The sequence below is a fragment of the Hypanus sabinus genome, chromosome 14 (genome assembly GCF_030144855.1).
Source record: "Hypanus sabinus isolate sHypSab1 chromosome 14, sHypSab1.hap1, whole genome shotgun sequence".
Taxonomy (NCBI): Eukaryota; Metazoa; Chordata; class Chondrichthyes; order Myliobatiformes; family Dasyatidae; genus Hypanus; species Hypanus sabinus.
This window is the reverse complement of record NC_082719.1, coordinates 54,364,929-54,385,266: the sequence shown is the minus strand read 5'-3', so window position 1 is coordinate 54,385,266 and position 20,338 is coordinate 54,364,929. Positions and strand designations below refer to the sequence as shown.

The 20,338-nt window shown below is 44.3% G+C and overlaps 1 protein-coding gene across 3 annotated transcripts in view; it reads right to left on the bottom strand.

The window, feature by feature from the left end:
* exoc1 (exocyst complex component 1) overlaps positions 1 to 20,338 on the bottom strand; it is a 100,444-nt gene that overhangs the window by 58,553 nt on the left and 21,553 nt on the right. For 2 of the 3 annotated variants that reach the window (XM_059989230.1, XM_059989232.1), the window contains exon 2: positions 7,429 to 7,560. In XM_059989230.1, coding sequence (XP_059845213.1) covers positions 7,429 to 7,560 — 132 coding nt within the window. Of the gene's footprint in view, positions 1 to 7,428; positions 7,561 to 18,662; positions 18,770 to 20,338 lie in introns of those variants that run through there. The other variant, XM_059989231.1, reaches the window with a different exon arrangement.

Below are 20,338 nucleotides of genomic sequence, written 5' to 3'. Positions count from 1 at the left end.
TCAGCTAGTTTTCAGAAAAAATGGGCGTCAAGTTCTCCGTGCCAAAGATGAAAATGACCATCCTGATTGTTAACAGCGAAAGGTGCAAAAGCCAGCATCTGTGATGGTATGGGGGCGCATCAGTGCCCACAGCATGGGTGAGTTGCATGTACATGAAGGTACCATTGACTCTGAGGCGTATATTAGGATTTTAGAGAGACATATGTTGCCATCAAGGTGATTTCTCTTCCCAGGACGTCCATGCTTATTTCAGGACAATGCCAGACCACATTCTGCAACGGGCTACAACAGCGTGGCTTTGTAGATATAGAGTGCGTGTGCATGACTGGCCTGCTGCCAGTCCAGATCTATCTCCTATTGAAAATGTGTGGCACATCATGAAGAGGAGAATCAGACAACAGAGACCATGGACTGTTGAGCAGCTGAAATCGTGTATCAAGCAAGAATGGACAAAATTTCCAATTGAAAATCTACTACAATGAGTATCCTCAGTTCCAAAACAATTAAAAAGTGTTATTAAAAGGAAAGGTGATGTAACACAATGGTAAACATGCCTCTGTCCCAACTTTTGTTGAGTGTGTTGCAGCCATCAAATTCTAAATATGTGTATATTTACAAAATACAATTAAGTTGGTCAATAAAACGATTGAAAATCTTTTCTTTGTACTTTTGTCAGTTAAATAAAGCTTCACTTGAATTAACATATTGTGGCGACCCACTTCCTAGCGCACTCGAACCGGCTCACAAATAGCCAACGCGCTGGCACAAAGGCCAGTCCCAAAAGGGTGCCAGATCTGCTTCACCAACAAAGGAAAAAGCCTGTGAGGGATTGTGAGTACTTGCCCCTAGAGCATCCATGCCCGGGGAGGGCGGGATCAGGGAGGCTTTAAAGCAAGGCTGTGAAGTTCGAATAAAATCTTTCTTTAACTGCAGTTTACCGACTCCGTGTCGTTATTTTAGCGCTGCATGTAGCACACCACTACAATTGATGACCCGACGGTCCAAACAATATTTGGACCAGAGATGAACGACGCCGCATCTGTTCATGCGGTTTCGTTGAAACTGCCAAGCTTCTGGCTGCTGCGACCTCACCTATGGTTCCAGCAAGCAGAAGCCCAATTCCACGTTCAGCAGATAACCTCAGAGGACACACGTTACTACTACGTGGTGAGCTCCCTCGACCAGGACACAGCAGCCCAGGTTGAGGAGTTCGTACAGTCTCCCCCAGCGGATGGCAAGTACACGGAATTCAAAGCCCTGCTCATGACTTTCGGACTCTCATGGCGCGAGCGGGCTGCCCATTTACTGCACCTGGATGGCTTGGGAGACAGACCTCCATCGGCTTTTATGAATGAGATGTTTTCTCTGGCCGGCGGACACAAACCCTGCCTCATGTTTGAGCAGGCATTCCTGGAGTAGCTGCCCGAGGACATACGCCTGCTGCTGTCCGAAGTGGATTTCAGCGACCCCTGGAAGGTGACAGCCCGGGCGGACTTGCTGTGGAATGCCAAGAAGGAGAGTGGGGCATCCGTCGCACAGATCACTCGGCCACGCTCCCAGCAGCAAACCAGACCAGGCCCGGCCACAGAGCCCGCTAACCCCAGAGGCAGGGGTGGGGAGCCCAACGAACAATGGTGCTTCTACCACCAGTGGTGGGGCGCAGAAGCCCGCCGCTGTAGCCTGCCCTGCAAGTTCCCGGGAAACGCCAGGGCCAGCCGCCGCTGATGGCTACGGCAGCTGGCCATCGGGATAGCCTCCTGTATGTGTGGGGCAAGAGGTCGGGACGCCGTTTTTTGGACGACACCGGTGCCGAGATCAGCATCTTACCTCCAACGAGTTACGACCGACACCTGCAACGGGGCACCGGGCCCCCCCTGAAGGCCGTGAATGGCAGTACGGTAAGGACCTACGGCACCCGTACGGTGCAGCTACAGTTCAGCTCCAGCAGGTTCACGTGGGACATCACACCGGCCGCCGTAGCCCAACCGCTTCTGAGTGCGGATTTTTTGCGGGCTCACAGCCTGCTGGTCGACCTGCCGAGGCAGAGACTGGTCCACGCCGCGACTTTTCAGACGTTCTCCCTTGGTGCAGCCCAGTTGCCAGCCCCACACCTCGACTCCATCACGCTGTCCAACAACGACTTCACCAAAGTCCTGGTGGATTTCCCATCGGTTCTGGCACCGCAGTTCACGGCAGCCATACCCCGACACGGCGTACAGCACCACATCCCCACCCAGGGACTACCCCTCCACGCCCGTGCTCGGCGGCTTCCCCCGGACAAGCTCCGACTGGCGAAGGACGAGTTCAAGAGGATGGAGGAATTGGGGATCATCCGGCGGTCCGACAGCCCATGGGCCTCCCCCCTGCACATGGTGCCCAAAGCGACAGGGGGCTGGAGAACATGTGGCAACTACTGCAGGCTGAACAAGGCTGCCACACTGGACCGCTACCCTGTGCCGCACATTCAGGACTTTGCAGCAAACCTGCACGGTGCACGAATCTTCTCCAAGGTAGACTTCGTCCGGGGATACCATCAAATCCCGATGCATCCGGACGACGTCCCCAAAATGGCTCTCATCACCCCGTTCGGCCTTTTTGAGTTCCTCCGCATGCCGTTCGGCCTGAAGAATGCCACACAGACGTTCCAGCGGTTAATGGACACGATCTGGACTTAGCATTCATCTATTTGGACGATATCCTCATAGCCAGCAGCAGTCGTCAGGAGCATCTGTCCCACCTCCGTCAACTCTACGCCCGACTGAGTGAGTACGGTCTAACAATCAAACCGGCCAAATGCCAGTTCGGGCTCGACACCATTGACTTCCTGGGCCACAGGATTACTAAAAACGGGGCGATCCCTCTGCCCGCTAAGGTAGACACGGTCCGCCACTTCCCCCGACCCACCGCGATCAGAGGACTTCAGGAATTCATAGGTATTGTCAATTTCTATCACCGCTTCCTCCCTTCAGCTACCTGATGTCGGGTCCGGGCAAGGACATTACCTGGGACGAGGAGTCCGCCGCCGCTTTCATTCAAACGAAAAAAGCCTTGGCAAACGCCGCGATGCTATTGCACCCCAGAATGGACGTCCCTACCGCCCTCACAGTGGATGCCTCTAACACGGCAGTCGGTGGGGTACTGGAGCAGCTCATTGCGGGTCGCTGGCAACCCCTGGCGTTTTTCAGCAAACACCTGCGGCCACCCGAGTTCAAATACAGTGCTTTCGACCAGGAACTGTTGGCGTTATACCTGGCAATTCGGCATTTCAGGTACTTCTTAGAAGGTAGGCCCTTCACCGCGTTCACAGACCACAAGCCGCTTACCTTTACGTTCACGAAGGTGTCCGATCCCTGGTCGTCCCGCCAGCAGCGCCATCTGCCTCTACATCTCTGAATACACGACGGATGTCCAGCACGTCTCGGGTAAGGACAATGTCGTGGCGGACGCACTCTCTCGCCCTAACATTCATGCCCTTTCCCAAGGGGTAGACTTTGACGTGCTGGCAGAGGTGCAGCAGGCAGACGAGGAGATCCCGCGTTACAGAACCGCAGTCTCCAGTTTGCAGCTCCAGGACCTCCCCGTAGGCCCAGGTGAGAGGACCCTACTCTGTGACGTCACCACCGGCCAACCCCGTCCCTTCATCCTGGCACCTTGGTGGCGACGCATTTTCGACTCCATTCATAACTTGGTGCACCCCCTCCATCAGGACAACCATCCGGATGGTCTCCAGCAGGTTCATTTGGCACAGACTCCGCAAGGAGGTCAGTGAATGGGCCAGAACGTGCACGCACTGCCAGACGGCCAAGGTGCAGCGGCACACCAAAGCTCTGCCGCATCAGTTCCACCCCACCCACCGGCGTTTCGACCACATTCATGTGGATATCGTGGGCCCCCTGCCAGTGTCGTGAGGAGCGCGGCACCTCCTGTCTATCGTGGACCGGTTCACAAGATGGCCAGAGGCGATCCCGCTCACCGACACCACCTCCGAATCTTGCGCCTGGGCACTGATCGCCACCTGGGTGTCCCAGTTTGGTGTACCGGACCACATTCCCTCCGACAGAGGCGCCCAGTTCACCTCCAGCCTGTGGTCAGCTGTGGCCAGCCTTTTGGGGACACAGCTGCACCACCCACCGCCTACCACCCACAGTCGAACGACCTGGTAGAGCGTTTCCACCGTCACCTGAAGTCAGCTCTCATGGCCCGCCTGAGAGGAGCTAACTGGGTGGACGAGCTTCCCTGGGTCCTACTCGGCATCTGCACGGCGCCCAAAGACGATCTGCACGCCTCGTCGGCCGAGTTGGTGTACAGCGCACCCCTGGTCGTCCCCGGGGAGTTCATACCAGCCCCAATGGGGCAAGAGGAAGAACCCGCAGCAGTCCTGAGCAGACTATGCGAGAGGCTCGGTGACCTGGCCCCCATACCCACTTCGCAGCATGGGCAGAACCCGACCTGCGTACCCCAAGACCTACAGAACTGTAAGTTTGTGTTTGTACGAAGGGGCGGGCATTGGCCACCGCAGCAACGGCCCTATGAGGGGCCGTTTACGGTGTTCAGGAACAACGGGTCCACGTTCGTGCTGGACGTTGGGGGGAGAGAGGAGATTTTCACGGTAGACCGACTCAAACCGGTCCATGTGGACTTGGCGCAACCGGTCCAGTTTCCGGTACCGTGGCGCAGAGGCCAACCTCCCAAACAGGGTCCGGCCCAGACTGTGGACATGTTTCCGGTACCGTGGCGCAGAGGCCAACCTCCCAAACAGGGTCCGGCCCAGACTGTGGACATTGGGGGGTGTATTGCCGGTTCTGGGGGGAAGGGGTTATGTGGCGACCCACTTCCTAGCGCACTCGATCCGGCTCACAAATAGCCAGCGTGCCGGCACAAAGGCCAGTCCCAAAAGGGCGCCAGGTCTGCCTCACCAACAAAGGAAAAAGCCTGCGGGGGATTGTGAGTACGTGCCCCTACAGCATCAGCGCCCGGGGAGGGCAGGATCAGGGAGGCTTTAAAGCAAGGCTGTGAAGTTCGAATAAAATCTTTCTTTAACTGCAGTTTACCGACTCTGTATCATTATTTTAGCGCTGCGTGTAGCACACCGCTACAATATCACAGATTTTTGTTTTTATTGTATTTTGGAAAATATCCCAACTTTTCTGGAAATGGGGTTTGTAGATATACTGTAATTGATTTATTTATTATTTTTTTCTTCTATATTACGTATTACATTGAACTTCTGCTGCTAAGTTAACAAATTTTATGACACATGCTGGTGATAATAAATTTGATTCTGATAATGGATGATGGACAGCAAGATGCATACATCAGGATGCTCATTATCAACTATAGCTCAGCATTCAATACCAAAAGCCCCTTAAACTAATCAATCAGCTTCATAACCTTCGCCTCAATACTTCCTTGTGCAAATGGATCCTTGATTTCATTACTTGCAGACCCCAGTCAGTTTGGATTGGCAACATCTCCTCCACAATCTCCATCAGCACAGGTGCACCACAAGGCCCCCTGCTTTCCTAACCTTACACTTATGCCTGTGTGGTTAAGCACAGCTCCAATGCAATATTCAAGTTTGCTGATGACACTACTGTTGTAGGGTGAATCAAAGCTAGTGATGAGTCAGTATAGAGGATCGAGACTGAAAATCTGGCCGAGAGGTGCCACAACAACAACAACCTCTTACTCAATGCCAGCAAGACCAGGAGCTGATTACTGACATCAGGAGGAGGAAACCAGAGATCCATCAGCCAATCCTCATTGGAGAATCAGAGATGGAGGGGGTCAACAAGTTTAAATTCCTCAGTGTTATCATTTCGGAGGACCTGTGCTAGATCCAGCACACAAATACAATTCCAAAGAAAGCATGCAGCGCCTCTTGGGAGTTTGTGAAAATTTGGCATGACATCTAAAACTGACAAACTTCTATAGATGCGTAGTATTGATCGGCTGCATCACAACCTGGTACAGAAACACCAATGCCCTTGAACTGAAAATCCAACCAAAAGTAGTGAATATGGCCCAGTCCATCATGGGTAAAGCCCTCCCCATCATTGAGCACATCTACATGAAGTGTTGTTGCAGGAAAGCTGCATCCATCATCAGGGACCTGCACCTCCAAGGTGATGTTCTCTTCTCTCTGCTGCCATCAGAAAGAAGGTACAGAAGCCTCAGGACTCACACCACCAGGTCCAGGAACAGTTATTACCCCTCAGCCATCAAGCTCTTTAACCAGAAGGGATAACTCCACTCCACTTCATTCGCCCCATCACTGAACTGTTCCCAGAACCTGCAGATGCAGTTTCAAGGACTCATCTTATGTTCTCAATATTTGTTGCTGATGTTTTATTTTTATTTTTGTAGTTGCACAGTTTGTTGTCTTTTACACACTGGTTGAACACCCAAGTAGGTGCAGTCTTTCACTGATTCTATTATGGTTATCATTCTTTTATGGATTTATTGAGCATGCCTGCAAGAAAATGAATCTCAGGGTGACATGTATGTACTTTGATAATAAATTTACTTTGAAACTTGAAACATAAGGATAAAAAGATTAACTTTAAAAGTATAGGTATGACTACTGAAGGTAAGAGGCCTCTCTTTACATCGGCAGCACAGCAGAGGAAATGGCGAGCAGTTTCAAATTTCTGGGAGTGCACATTTCACACAACCCCTCATGGGTCCAGAAAACATCCTACACAATCAGGAAAGCTCACCAACATCTCTACTTTCTGAGGAGGCTGAAGAGAGCTGGACGATGCACCTCTATACTGAAGTCCTTCTACAGATGTGCAGTAGAGAGCATCCCAACAAGCTGCATCAGTGCATGGCATGGAAACTGCACTGCAGTGGGCAGGAAGACTCTACAACAGGTAGTCAAAAATCGCCCAATGCATCGCCGGCACCAGCCTACCCACCAAGGACATAAATACAGAAAGGTGCCATTAACACCATGAACGATCCCACTCACCTTTTCATGGACTCTCTGTACCACTCCCATCAGGGAGGAGACTACATAGCATTCAGCCCAGGACCACCAGACTCAAAAAGAATTACTTTCCCCAAACAGTAAGGCTGGTCAATACATTCACCCACTAACCCACCCCCTCCACTATTTTAACACTTCCTGTCAGAGTCACCTAATGTACAGACACCCCTGTTCCTACCATTAATTTAAGGACTATGGACTATATAAGCTATCTATGTATTTATATTTATTGAGTTTATATTTTTATCATTCTGTCCTTTATCTTATTGATGCTTTTTTGTGCTGCATCAGATCCAGAGTAACAATTATTTCACTCCCCTCACGAGCACTGGAAATGGCATTAAACAATCTTGAATCTTAAATTAACAAAAAAAGACTTTGATTAATATAGAAATATGTGCTTAAGAAACACAAATAAAAACCACTTTGAGCTGTACCTGTAGCACACAGAAAGCAGTTTTTTTTCTTCTTGCCTGCCTTGCATACATTGACAATGCTGAGCAATCGTTCATCATTTGGAGTGAAAATATCCCTCTGCAATGCGTGCTTGATTGCTGTCATTCTGAACACTAGCAAGAGAAAAAAAAAACTATTCATCAATGCAAAATGACTTGTAAATTAAACTTCCACGATACCATAACTTATGGAGTACAAGCAATAGATGGCACAGTGAATTTGAGAAATAACTATTCACACCTTGCACACTGAGATTGGGGAGGAAGTTACGTGAAATGTACCTCACTTACATCAGGGAATTCTCCACCAGGTCTGAGATACAACAAGTATTCTCCCTTTGATGTGAATGGAAATGATCTGGGTACCAGTTGAACATTTTAAAGACATTTTTAAAGATTAATTATTATTGTAAAAATACTTTTATGTCTCTCCAATAATGGTTCTTTAACCAGGGGCCAAACCTGACATCAGAAGTTTGGAGAGGAAAGGACTTCAATCAGGTCCACTGTCTGAGGATAAAAGGCAGTAGCAGGTCACGACAGTGTAATAGAGCCTTGACCAGTGACCTGGGATTGATTAGTAAAAGCATATTAAAGGAAGGCAGGGGCAAGCAAAGAGACCATCGTCACTGCATCCATCATCTGAATGGACGCAGTCAGATGGTGATCTTGAAGCTTCAGCTCTTCGAGGCTTCAGTCAGAGAAAGTAAAGGAAAAAAAAAAGCTCATTTTCCTTCTCTTCCTTATATCTGCTGAACTAGGGCAGTAGAGATGCCAGGCAGGATAGCTGAATGCTCCTCTTGCGGGATGTGGGAAGGCAGGGAGACCTCCAGTATCCCTGACCACAACTGTGAGAAGTGCATCCAGCTGCAGCTTCTAAAAAAACACATTAAGCCGTTGGAGCTGGAATTGGATGAACTCTGGATAATTTTTGAGGCTGAAGGGGGCGATAGGACACATACAGCGGTAGTTACACCTAAGATGCAAGACATAGGAGACTGGGTGACAGTCAGGAAGGGAAAAGGGGTTAAGGAGCCAGTGGCGATCCCCCTCAACAACAGATATACTACTTTGGATGCTGCCCGGGGGGTGGGGGGGGGCAATACTGAGTCTACCTCTGTGATTCAGAAAGGAGGGGGGAGAAGAGGCATGCTGTGTAGGGGATTTGTTCTTTAGGGAAATGTACAGGAGGTTCTATGGGCCAGAACAAGGTTCTCAGATGGTATGTTGCCTCCTGGGTACCAGGAGTGCAAGGTATCTTGGATCGAGTCATCAGTATTCTTAAGATGAAAGGTGAACAGCCAGAAATCGTGGTCCATGTAGGTACCATGACATGGGTAGGACGAGTAACAAGGTTCTGCATCGGGAGTTCAGGGAAGTAGGTGCTATGTTAAAGGGCAGGACCTCCAGAGTTGTGATCTCAGGATTGCTACCCCTGCCACATGCTAGTGAAGCCAGAAATAGGAAGATGATAGAGTTTAACATGTAGCTAAGGAGTTGGTGCAGGAGAGAGGGCTTAAGATTTTTTTGCACCTGAACTGGAGGGGGACTAGTATCCTAACGGGAAGGTTAGTTCATGCTGCACAGTAGGATTTAAACTAGAGTTGCAAAGGGACAGAAACTATTGTGCCAAAACAGCTAGTGGAAAGGTTGTGAAGGCAGATATTGGTAGTACCTCAGACCAAGTTAGGAATCAACCAGTTGAACGTGGTGTGACTAGCTTCTTGTGCTGCCTATATTTCAATGTAACTAGTGTCATAGGAACAGTGAATGATGCTGAAGATGAGGTAGCTGGTTTACAAACAGAGGCAATGTGTAGTGAGGGGAGGCTGTTGATCAGGCAAAATTGTTGTCAACAGGATGAGTTACAACGTAAAAAAAGCAGACAAAATTGAAAAGGATGAGTACAGGACTGAAGGTGTTGTATCTGGATGCGCTCAGTTTATGGAAGATAGATAAATCTGTAGCACAGTTGCAGACGGGCAGATATGATGTTGTAGACATCACTGAAACATGGTTGAAAGATTAAAGCTGGCAGCTTAATGTCCAGGGATACACATTATATCAAATGGATAGTCAGGAAGGCAGAGGGGGCAGCGCTGCTCTTTTATTAAAAATGAAATCAAATCATTAGAAAGAGGTGACATAGGGTCAAAAGGTTTTGAATCATTGTGGATAGATCTGAACTGCAAGGATAAAATGACCCTGATGGGAGTTGTATACAGACCCCCAAAACAGTAGTAATGACATGACCTACAAATTACAATAGGAGATAGAAAATGCATGCCAAAAGGGCAATGTTACAATAGTCATGGGGACTTCAATATGTAGGTAGATTAGAAAAATCAGATTTGTGCTAGTTTCCAGGAGAGCAAATTTCTACAGTGTGTATGAGATGGCTTTTTAGAGCAGCTCGTGGTTGAGCCCACTAGGGGATCAGCTATTCTAGATTGGGCATAGTGTGATGAACCAGAATTGATTAGAGAGCTTAAGGTAAAAGAACCCTTAGGGGTAATGATAATAATATGATCGAATTCACCATGAAATCTGAGATAGAGAAGTAAAGTCAGATGTATCGATATTACAGTAAAGGGAATTACAGAGGCATGAGAGAGGTGTTGGCCAGAATTGATTGGAAAAGAACACTGGCAGGGACAACAGCAGAGTAACAATGGCTGGAATTTCTGGAACCAATTTGGAAGGCCCAAAATATTTACATCCCAAAGACGCAAAAGTATTCTAAAGGCAAGATGACCCAACTGTGGCTAACAAGTCAAAGACAACATAGAAGCCAAAGAGAGGGCATATGATTGGGAAGCTTTTAAAAACCAACAGAAGGTAACTAAAAAAGTCATTAGAAGGTAAAAATGGAATACAAAAGTAAGCTAGCCAACAATATTAAAGAGGATACCAAAAGTTTCTTCAGATATATAAAGTGTGAAAAAGAGGCAATATCAGACTGCTGGAAAATGATACTGGTGAGGTAGTAATAGGGGCAACAAAATGGTGGACAAACTGAATTTGTATTTGCATGAGTCTTCACTGTGGAAGACACAAGCAGTATGGTAGAAGTTTCAGGTGTCAGGAGTCATGAAATGTGTGAAGATACCATAACTAGAGAGGACGTTCTTGGGGGAAACTGAAAGTTCTGAAGGTGGATAAGTCACCTGTACCAGATGGTGTTCACCCCAGGGTTCCAAAAGAGGTGGCTGAAGAGATTATGAAGCCATTAGTATTGATCTTTCAAGAATTACTAGATTCTGGAATAGTTCCAGAGAAACGGAAAATGGCAAATGTAACTCCACTCTTCAAAAAAGGAGAGAAGCAGAAGAAAGGAAAATATAGGCCAGTTAGTCTGACCTCAGTGGTTCAGAAGATGTTGAAGGCGATTATTAAGGATAAGGTCTTGGGGTTCTTGGAGGCCACAGTCAGCTTGGCATCCTGAAGTGAAAATCTTGCCTGACAAATTTGTTGGAGTTCTTTGAAGAAATAACAAGACAAAAGAGAATCAGTTGATAATTGTGTACTTAGATTTTCAGAAGGCCTTTGACAAGCTGCCACACATGAAGCTGCTTAACAAGCTACGAGCCCATAATATTGCAGGAACAATTCTAGTATGGATGCAGTAGTAGCTGATTGGCAGGAGGCAAAGTGCGAATGAAGGGACCTCTTTTCTAGCTGACAGCTGGAGACTAGTGATGTTCCACCGGGGTCTGTGTTGAGAATGATTATTTTTATGTTATATGTCAATGATTTGGATGATGGAATTGATGGCTTTGTTGCAAAGTTTGCAGATGATATGAAGAAAGGTGGAAGAGCAGGTAGATTTTTTTTGGTAATTCAAAATTTTATTATTATTTATTCTTATTTTACAAAGCAGCACAGTATATCATAGAGCAAATACAGTATAGCATATTTACATAGCCATCCCATGACAGGAAAATGTATAAAACTAAGAAACAGAAAAAAACTTCTGATAGTACACAGATATTATTGGACACCAGCTAGACTCTACAAAATTGGTATTGGTGATAATAATTTACGCTGGAAATGTAAAAATGAGGTGGCTACATATTTTCACATAATTTGGGAGTGTGCCATGGTTCGCCAATTTTGGTGTAAAGTTTTTGATTTGTTGGGGAATTGGTCGGGTCCTATATTGCCCTTGTGCCCATGGTTTTATCTCCTGGGTGATAGGACAATGATAGCTAATGTAAACAATAACAAATGTACTATTTTAAAGGTGGGCAAGTATTTTTGAGGAAGTAGAGGGACTATGGAAGGACTTCAACTGATTTGGAGAATGGACAAAGAAACGGCAAATAGAATACAGTGTCAGGAAGTGTACGGTCATGCACTGGTAGAAGAAATGAAAGGGCTGACAATTTTCTAAATGAAGAGAAAATACAAAAATTTGAGGTGAAAGTTGATTTGTGAATTCTTGTGCAGGATTCCCTGAAGGTTAATTTGAAAGTTGAGACCATGGTGAGGAAAGCAAATGTAATGTTAGTATTCATTTCGGACTAGAATAAAAAAGCAGGGAATGGTGAAACCTTATAAAGCACAGGTGCGGCCTCACTTTGAGTATTGCGAGCATGTTTGTCCCTCTTATCTTAGAAAGGATGTGCTGAAACTGGAGATTCACAAAAATGATTTTAGGATTGAATGGCTTGTTATATGAAGAGCATTTGCTGGCTCTGGGGTGGTATTCACTAGAATTCAGAAGAGGGGTGACCTCATTGAAACCTATCGAATGGCGAAAGGCCTTGAAAGAGTGGATGTGGAGGGAATATTTCCTACGGTGGAAGAGTCTAAGTTCAGAGGACCAAGCCTCAGAATAGAGTATGGAGTATAGAGTATGGAATGGAGATGAGGAGGAATTTCTATCCAGAGTGGTGAATCTATGGAATTCTTTGCCTCAAGCAGTTATGGAGGCCAAGCCTTCATGTACATTTGAGGCAGTGGTTGATGGATTTTTGATTGGTTATGGCATAAAGCGATATGGGGAGAAGGCAAGAGATTGGAACTAGAGGAAAACTAGATCAGCTGTGATTGAAATTGTGGAGCAGACAGGATGGGTGGAGCAGACAGGATGGGTTGAATGATGTAATTCTGCTCCAACGCCTCCTGGTCTTAAAATCTCAAATTAACTTGTTAATTTATATATTCAAAAGATCTTCATGAAAGTGAATTGTTTAGAGGAAGTCTTTAAAAAGTATTTTATTTATAGTTACTCAATTTTTTTTTTGTTGTGTGGTTTTAGAATTTTCTAAATGCTTCCGAATTTCTCAGAAACATTTAGCAGTTTGTCAAAAAAAAACCCCATTTGGTAACTCCGACTTAGTTACGGGGAATTACTTTACTGCTTTTAAAAATTTTTACTCAACACACACAAAATGCTGGAAGAACTCAGCCGGGCAGCATCTATGGAAAAGAGTAAACAGTCAACTCTTTGGGCCAATACAAGTGTGTGCATTGCTTTGGATTTCCAGCGTCTGCAGACTTTCTTGTTTATTTTTATTCATACAGCTTGCAAACCTGATTTTGACATGATGGAATTTAATCTGGGAGAACCCTCCTCAAGGCTTGTACCTTTCTACTGGGAAGAACTCCCAAGGCAAGCTTGTTCTTTTGAAGATAAAAGTTCAACCCTGAACAAATAGTGCTCACTAATGGCTGCATAACATAACCAAATTACATCTCTCAAGATGCTGCACTGAAAACTAGCCACAGAGACTTATAAAACTGTGGCATTAATTGAATGGTTTTGTATTCTGGCCCTTAAGATCAATGCTGACATCCATTACTCAGCCATTCTTTTTATCCTTGCCTATTTGACTTAATTACTTCTTTTCAGAGTTATTTAAATCTTGCTGTTGTTCTTCCTATCTTATCAGGTGCTTTAAACCCATAACTGATTATCTCACTCTGCCTCATGTTTAGTTCCAACTGCTAGAATTTCTTCTTTCACAATTAATATCCCTTTGAACCTACAAAATTTATTTCTTGGCAAACTTGTATAAGTATCTTCATTTGAACAACATCACCACTAATTAATATGGTAAAACACCAATGCCCCAATACAGTTTCTTTCCTTTCTTGAAAAGTTTCAAACTGTTGAACAATTTATTTATTTTGAGATACAGCGCAAACAAGCCTTCTGGCCCAACAAGCCACACGACTCAACAACTCACTTATTTAATCCAAGCCCAATTCCAGGGCAATGTACACTGGCTAATAATCCTACAAATACTTAAAACGCGAGAGAAAACTATCAAGAGGAAAGCCTCACTTATACAGGGGGGTGGACCTACAAATTTCTTGCAGATGCCAGAACTTAACTCCAAACTCTGATGCCCTGAGCTGTAATAACATCAGCAGCTATGATATTGTGGCAGCTTTCAGGCAGAAGAACAAACTCCTCGAAGCAAGCACAAAGCCACCCAACACAAAGAATCTTTGGTTCAAATGAATATTACAGTACAATATAGTTGAGCTACTCATCAACAAGACAGAGCAAATTCATTTTAACTCATATTTTGCTTTGATTAGATAAGATAGAAGCAATAATAGAAATGAAACATCTTTTCACTCAGTTAAGGGAAAGGAAAAATTGCAGATGCCAGTGATCTGAAACAGGTATAAATTACAATCATACAGCAATACAGCATGGACACAGACCTTTTGGCATAACCTACTAGCACAAATTTCCTCCAGTCAGTACCCCTCTGAGCCCTGGCCCTGTCTGTACCAATCCAACTGCTTCTTAAATGATACAATTTGATCTGCCTCAGCCACTTCCTCTGTCAACTCGATCCATATCCCTGGCTTGTCTTTGCTACCCTTAAATAACAGAGGATCACTAGCCACCTTCCAGTCTTTGGTAACTTCTCTACTGGCCAACAATGAAATTTCTGTGCAATTTCTTCTCTAGCTTCCCAGCAAGTCTGAGGATGCACTGGGAATTTAACCTGCTGTATGGTTGCAAACAACTCCTCTTTGGTATTGTGAGTGTCCTTCAAAACATCTTATTTTTCTTAACTCTAGAGCTACCATAGTTTTCTCCTCAATTAGCACATTGGAGAAATATCCATTATAAGTCCCACCAATTTCTTGCAGCTCAAGACATAGAAATGTAGGTTCTGTACTGATCTCTAAGGGGACCGACAATCTCCCTAGCCATCGTTTTTTTTACACTTAATATGGCTATAGAATCTCGTGACCTTCATTAACCTTACTGGCCAGGTCCATCTCATGTACTCTCTTTGCCCTCCTAATTTTCCTCAAGAGTATTCTTAACCTTTTTATAGTCATCCAGTGATCTACTCATCCCTGACCTCCTAAACCAAATCAACATTTCCCCTTTTCTCGACCAGAGCCTCAGTATTTCTCATTAGCCAAGGTTCCCTAAACTTGCCAGGTTTACCATTCATTCTAATAGAAACATGCTGCTAGTGGGCTCTTGATATAACACTCTTTAAAAGCCTCCCACTTCCCCTCCTTTCCCTTTAAGTATGTTCACTCAATTGATGTCTGCTAGCCCCCACCACGTTCCCCCAAGATTAGCCTTGCTCTAGTTTACGACCCTAAATTGTGAACCTACTCTCTCTTTTTCCATCAGTATCTTAAAACTAGTAGAACTACAATCAATAGAAGCAAAGAGATTTCTAAATGTCACTTCTGTTACATGACCCCATTTCATTCCTTAACAGGAAGTACAGTATTGCACTCTCGAAGTAAGGCCCTCTATGAACATATCTGCTTCCTCAAGTTCCCACTGTCTCCTGGGGTGGGTCTATAAATACTGCCCTACTAGAGTGGCCCTCCCCTGATTATTTCTATCCATATGGTCTCCCTCCAAGAATACCATCTAAGTAATACTGCTATGTCCTTCCTTATCATAAAGCCAACACCCCCTTCTTACTTAACTGTTTCTTTACTATGCTTGTAGTAACTGTATCCTGAAATACTGAGCTACCAGTCCAGCTCTTCTTTGAGTCAGGTTTGCTATGGTTATAACATTCCAGTTCTCAGAGCCAATCTATGCTCTGAGTGTGTCTGCCTTATCCATTAAACCTTGTGCATTGAAATAAACACAGTTTAACTGAGTATTCCTTCCCTTCCCTTTACTGTGCCCCTGGCTATGCTGATTACTAGCTTCTACTGGCTTTCGCTTTATTGCACAAATTGCTCCTGCGCAGAGTCCCATCCCTCTGCCAATCTAGTTTAAACTCGCCCATGTAGCACTAGACAATTTTCTGGGAAGACACTGGCTCCTCTGTTCAAATGTCACTTTTTCCCTCTTGTATAGGTCACCTCTCCTCCAGTAGGGATACCAATCGTCCAAGAACTGAATTGCTGCCCCCTACACCAGCTCCTCAACCTCAAATTCATCTGGCCTATTTCTCTATTTCTAAGCTCATGAGCACATGGATCTAGGTGTAATCTGGAGATCATCACTCTCGAGGTCCTGCTTCTTACCTTACACCCTATGCTCATTCTGTAGAACCTCATTCGCTTTTGATGTTGTTTATAACAATATGTACCCTGACATCTGGTCATTTGCCCTTCCAATTGAAACTTCTCTGCAGTGAATTGGTGTGAAAGTTTGTGTTAAATTTCAGCAAGTCAGGCAGTATCTACACAGAAAGAAAACGGCTAAGATTTTAGCTTGATTACCTTTTGCAAAACTAGGAATAGTTAGAAATCAAACATGTTAAAATTGCAGAGAAGGATGAAGTTTGGAGAGAACAAAGATAACATTTGTGATACAGTGGTGACCAAGAACCAGTTAAGGATTGTTGAATTTATTTAAGTTGGCACTACCTCTTGTGTCAATTCTTCTTCATCCTATCATAGACATTCCCTTTGTTCCTCCCAGCTAGTCCCCTTCTCTGCAATGTTCTCCCCTTCTCTGCAATAACATCATGAAATAACATCAGTCTGAAATGTTGCTCTATCCATATTTCCAGCTCAAACAGCTGAGTATTAACAACATTTCCTGTTTTTATTATCTTCTCATTTGGCAGCAACAGTGTCTTTTTGGATTATTGACTCGTAACCACTGTACCGATGTTGCTCAATTATTTCCTTCCTCTCCATTTGATCTGTATCACTTCACTGACCTCTTATTCTGGTTGACCAATACACTATCTATGCGAACACATAACTCCCAATACTATAAGCTCTTAGCGTTTGCAGTGACGTCCAATGAGACATATTATCAAAAATCTTTGAAAACTAAAATTACACATCTCCAGATTTCCCTTTATCCACTTTACTCATTATATCTTCAAAGGAATCTAATAAACTAATCAAACATGATTAGCATTTGTGGGTTTTCAACTGCTAAGACCTTGGTAGAATCCAGAATATTTTTCAAGATCACATAATCTAAGACTTTAGACAGCAAGCAATTAGTTCAATGGGCATTGTCAACCTGTAATACCATTAATTTACACTGCAATTGTGTGATTCATTTAGGTTCCTCCTCTGTTTTCCATTGTATTTTTGACTGTCATTGCCATTGTCAAGTTTTCAACCATGAAAGATGCAGAAAGTTTCTATGACATTCCACGATCTCCTTATTTTTCCATAATTAATTCCTCAAAATTTTCACCTCAAGGGAACAACACTTACCTACTTTTTGTATACTTATCAAATTGCTCACTGCATGCTTTCATAATTCTTGCCAGATTATGTTTGTAATCTATTGTCTCCCTTTTTACTGGGTTTCTAATCTTCCCCACATTCTGGCCTTCCACTAATTTTTGTCACAGAGCATTTCAATATGAAATTATCCTGGTTTCTTTGTTTTACCTTGTAGAGTCTTTATTTCTTGAAAGACTACAAATTTACTGTTACGTAATTCCTTATATCTATGCCACCGCTGTCTTTAATTTCACTCAAATCCACGTCAAACAATCTTTAATTTAAAATATTTGTTTCAGATTTAAGTTTTATATTCTCAAAAGAATGTCAAGTTCCATTATATGATCGTTCTTCCCCTGAGAATCCTGTATTACAAAATTATTAATTGATTATCTCTCAATCTAAGACAGTGTTGTTCCCTGTTATTCCATAATGAGCAATACACACACCATCTCTTGTGTCTGTGACAAATAATGCTTGGTTCCAAGAAACTACAGTACACAGGATGGATCATACTTGAAGGTTACTTTTCTCAGTCGATAACAAGATTAAAATTGCCCACAATTAGCTTGCTTGCATGTCCCCCTTTTTTTTGCTTCATGTTGTTAGGTTTGCACATGGTGTTAGGTGGCTCGCAATTTCTTATCAACATCTTGTTATCCATCTAACTATTCCACCAAAATATTAAGTATTCTAGACCACCTTCATCAATTTTCAACATTTCCATAGTGGCTAACAATTCACACCAATTTATATCTGTCTGAGCCATCAATTCATCTGTCTTGCTGTGAATGCTACATGCACAGACTTTTCATCACTTTACTCTACCCTTTCTCTATTTCTCGGTGTACTTTTTTATGCTTCTATAATTTGTCCTACCCATTACACTCCTGTGCATCATTACACGTCTCTGTAACTAGAACACACTCTCTCTGTCATTCGCCCACCATGGCTCCCCCTTTTAATTACAAGCAATTTACGTTAAGTCATAATTTTTTAGGTACAACTCATCTTATGCTGTCCTGAGCTGGTCTCAATTACCTGTATTTGGTCCATATCCCTGGAGACCGTCACTGTAATGTTGATTATCACATCCAAACCACTCATACGCTCTCAATTTCTACTTCTAGGCGATTCCAAAACAGTGCTAAATGACCACCTTCATTTTTATCGCTTGTAGTAATTATTATTGCTCAACTTTGCTTAGTAATATTCCACTGGAGCGTTCTGAGTCATTAAGCTAAAATTAAAACTGATATCTGAATGACCATGAAAGGTGCCGGTATATCCATAAAGGCCTAACCAGTCAATGAAAAGGAACTAGTGTTTCGCTGTATTTAACATGTAAAGCAGATATCAAACAACATTTCCCGGTTGCACCTTATTATCACAATAAGGTACTGAGGTTTGGGCTCGGCCATATCAGACAAATAACACTTCCAACCATCCAGTCACACAGCCTCCGCCCCGTGCTCCCTGAGCCAACAGGAGCATGGGCCAAATCTCGCCTCCCCTGCTCTTTCCGCCCCCGACCCCATACCCCCGCTTCCAAATTGCAGACTCACCTTAATTCGGAGTCCAAAGCGCCGAGGATCAGACAAATTTCATCAACAGCAGCTCATCTCGGGGCAGCAATATCCGTCAGTTCCGGCCATCGCCGTTCGGCCGCCCGCCCCTTCCTCCCTGCCTGCCTGCCTGCCTGTCCTGTGACTACTTGGAAGAGGCCATGATTGAGACTGTCTGATCTCATCCTCCGATAGGAGATTCACGATTCTATACTGTTTATTCTCATTCGTCGGTACACAAGTGTAAAAGCGAACGAAATGTTTGTTACCCTGATCCGATGCAGCATAAATATAAATACATAAGATTAGTTTATGTACACAGACTGTATTGTACATTAAAGTGATGCAAGGCACAGTACATAAGGTGACTGACAAGAAATAGTATAGTGGTGGTGGAGGTTTTGATCAGACTGACAGCTTGGAGGAAATAAGTTTTTCAGTCTGGTGATGGATTCTGCGTAGCCTCTTCCCTGATGGGAGTCGGAGAAACAAGACCATGAGCAGGACAGGTGGGATCCTTAATCATATTGCTGACCGTTTTCCAGCATCTTTCCCGATTCTCATTAATCGCCGCACCCGCTTATTTTGGGACAATTCTTAACAAACACTAATCACAAAAATAGCCCTGATTCATTTCGTTTAGTTGGGACGCTATACAGCTTAATTGGGCCAGGAGACTTGTTGAACAATTTTTAACTAGTGTCATTCGCGTTACTACACCGCACCATCTTTAGAGCAGGTTTTAAATAACATCCGTTGTGTTGGTTTCTGTTCAAAAAGCAGTGATTGTTGTAACTGTGATGCACCATCAATAACTCACTCTGAGACGTAAGGCGAGATATCAGCTTTTATTGACTGGAAGAAGGAACAAGCAGTGAGTGACCACCATACCACATCCTGGAGACTGAGAGGCCGGGCTCAGGCCTCAATCGCCTTTATACAGGGGTCTGCGGGAGAAGCCACAGGAGCAATCAGCAGGGGGCATATCCAGACAGGTAGACGTAGTTCACCACAAACTGAGAGTAAGAAATAAGCAGTAAGACAATTCAGAACTTTACTCTCTGCGGTTCAAGTTTGGCGTTGCCCGAAAAAGCCGGGAGTGAAAAATGAAACAATTTCACTACTTCAGCAAACTACGAACCACAAGGGAAGAGAGGCCAGGGATGGGCCGATTCAGCTCGCTACAACCTGACATTTACTCGGTTCTCCGCTGATCTGAGGCTGTGGATAGGTTTTCTTTCATCGACTTCAGTTCTAAACATTATTTGCTTGCTTTATTGTTTGCATGATTTCCTTTTTCTCTCTCTCGGCACATTGGGTGTTGCTCATTTTTAAATTCGTTAGGGTTTCTTTGTATTGTGGCTGCCTCTATGGGGGCAAATCTCAAGGTTGTATAACGTACACATACTTTGATAATGTACTTTGAACTTAATTACATAATTTGTACCCAGTTAAACGGTAGCTTGTCTTTTTGTATACCTTTAAAACTATTTTCATGAAGCTTTGGCTAATTGGGGCAGCCAGTTAATTGGGCCAAATGACAGATAAATAGATACTTTTTAGATCCCAAAGGAAATTACAGTGTCCTGGTAGCGTTACAAGTGCACAGACATACAAATATTAGAAGAGAGGTAAGAATAAAAACCAAGTTACCTGGAACAGTCTAACAGGAGAGG